The sequence below is a fragment of the Alligator sinensis genome, unplaced genomic scaffold (genome assembly GCF_000455745.1).
Source record: "Alligator sinensis unplaced genomic scaffold, ASM45574v1 scaffold264_1, whole genome shotgun sequence".
NCBI classification, from domain to species: domain Eukaryota; kingdom Metazoa; phylum Chordata; order Crocodylia; family Alligatoridae; genus Alligator; species Alligator sinensis.
The window spans coordinates 4,155,994-4,157,127 of record NW_005841831.1 but is presented as its reverse complement, the minus strand read 5'-3'; the positions used below and the strand labels follow the sequence as shown (position 1 = coordinate 4,157,127).

General features: G+C 38.4%; 1 protein-coding gene across 1 annotated transcript in view; it reads right to left on the bottom strand.

Moving 5' to 3' along the window:
• The window catches only part of TM9SF3 (transmembrane 9 superfamily member 3), a 95,287-nt gene extending 94,353 nt beyond the window's left edge, over positions 1-934 (bottom strand). Inside the window, exon 1 of the mRNA XM_006014843.1 lies at positions 911-934. Within this exon, the coding sequence (XP_006014905.1) occupies positions 911-934 (24 nt within the window). The remainder of the gene's footprint in view (positions 1-910) is intronic.
• Positions 935-1,134: the final 200 nt, after the last annotated feature.

The following is a 1,134-nucleotide window of genomic DNA, read 5'->3' as shown; positions in this document are numbered from 1 at the left end:
TTGGTCAAACGTGCAAATGACACAAAATTATTCAAAGTGGTAAAGACCAAGACAGACTGAGGAACTACAGAAGGATCTGGCATGATTGAGTCATTAGACAACTAAAAGGAAAGTGAAAGTCAATGTAGATAAGTGATTACACACAAGCAAAAATAATCCAAACTATACCTACATTATGACAGGTTCTACATTAGCTATTACCACACAGGAAAGAGATCTGAGAGTTTGCTAAAAACATCAACTCAGTGCTGAGCAGCCACAAAAAGGCAAACAAAATGTTGGGGATTTTTAAGAAGGTAATTGTAAACAAAACTGTATTGCCATGCCCCTTTATAAATACATGGTGTATCTACACCTTACATATTGTGCACAGTTCTGGTCCCCATACCTCAAAAAGGACACAGAAGAATTAGAGAAAGTCCAGAGAAAGTCAACAAAAATTATTACTGCTATGGAGAGACTTCTGTAGAAGGAGAGACTAGAGAAGCCAGTATATTCCATTTAGAAAAAAAAAAAAGATGCTTGAGGGGGAACATGATAAGGGTTTACAAAACACTAAGTGGTGAAGAGAAAGTATATAGGAATTTATTATTTACTAAATCTCTCACAATACAAGAATTAGGGGTCAGAAAATGAAACTAGTAGGTAGTGCATTTAAAACTAACAAAAAGGAAGTTTTTTTTCTCACATAAAGCATAATTAAAGTGTGGAACTTACTGCCACCCGATGTTGTGGAAACTGCCAGTTTAGCCAGATTCAAAAAAGGACTGGGCAAATTCTTGGAGGAAAAGAGCTTCAGCAGCTATTGAGTATGGGAGTTAGGGGTGCAGCCTCTGAATTAGAACTTCCTAGGCCTCAAGAGCTAGAGGCTGCAAGTGCAAGAGGAATGTGGAAAATACCCTGGTCATACCCAGTTCACTCTCTCTTTCACCATCCACTCTTGCCCACTGTGAGAGACAGGATACTGGACAAGATGGACCTATGGTCTGACCCAGTGAATGACAATTCCTATGAGAGTATGTTCTCAGATAAATGCCTCCAACATGCAAGCATGGAGAGGCATGAATAAATAAATATCAAAGCACTTTAATTACTCTTGGCACTTTATGCTTCAGTAGCATGTTAACCCTGGTT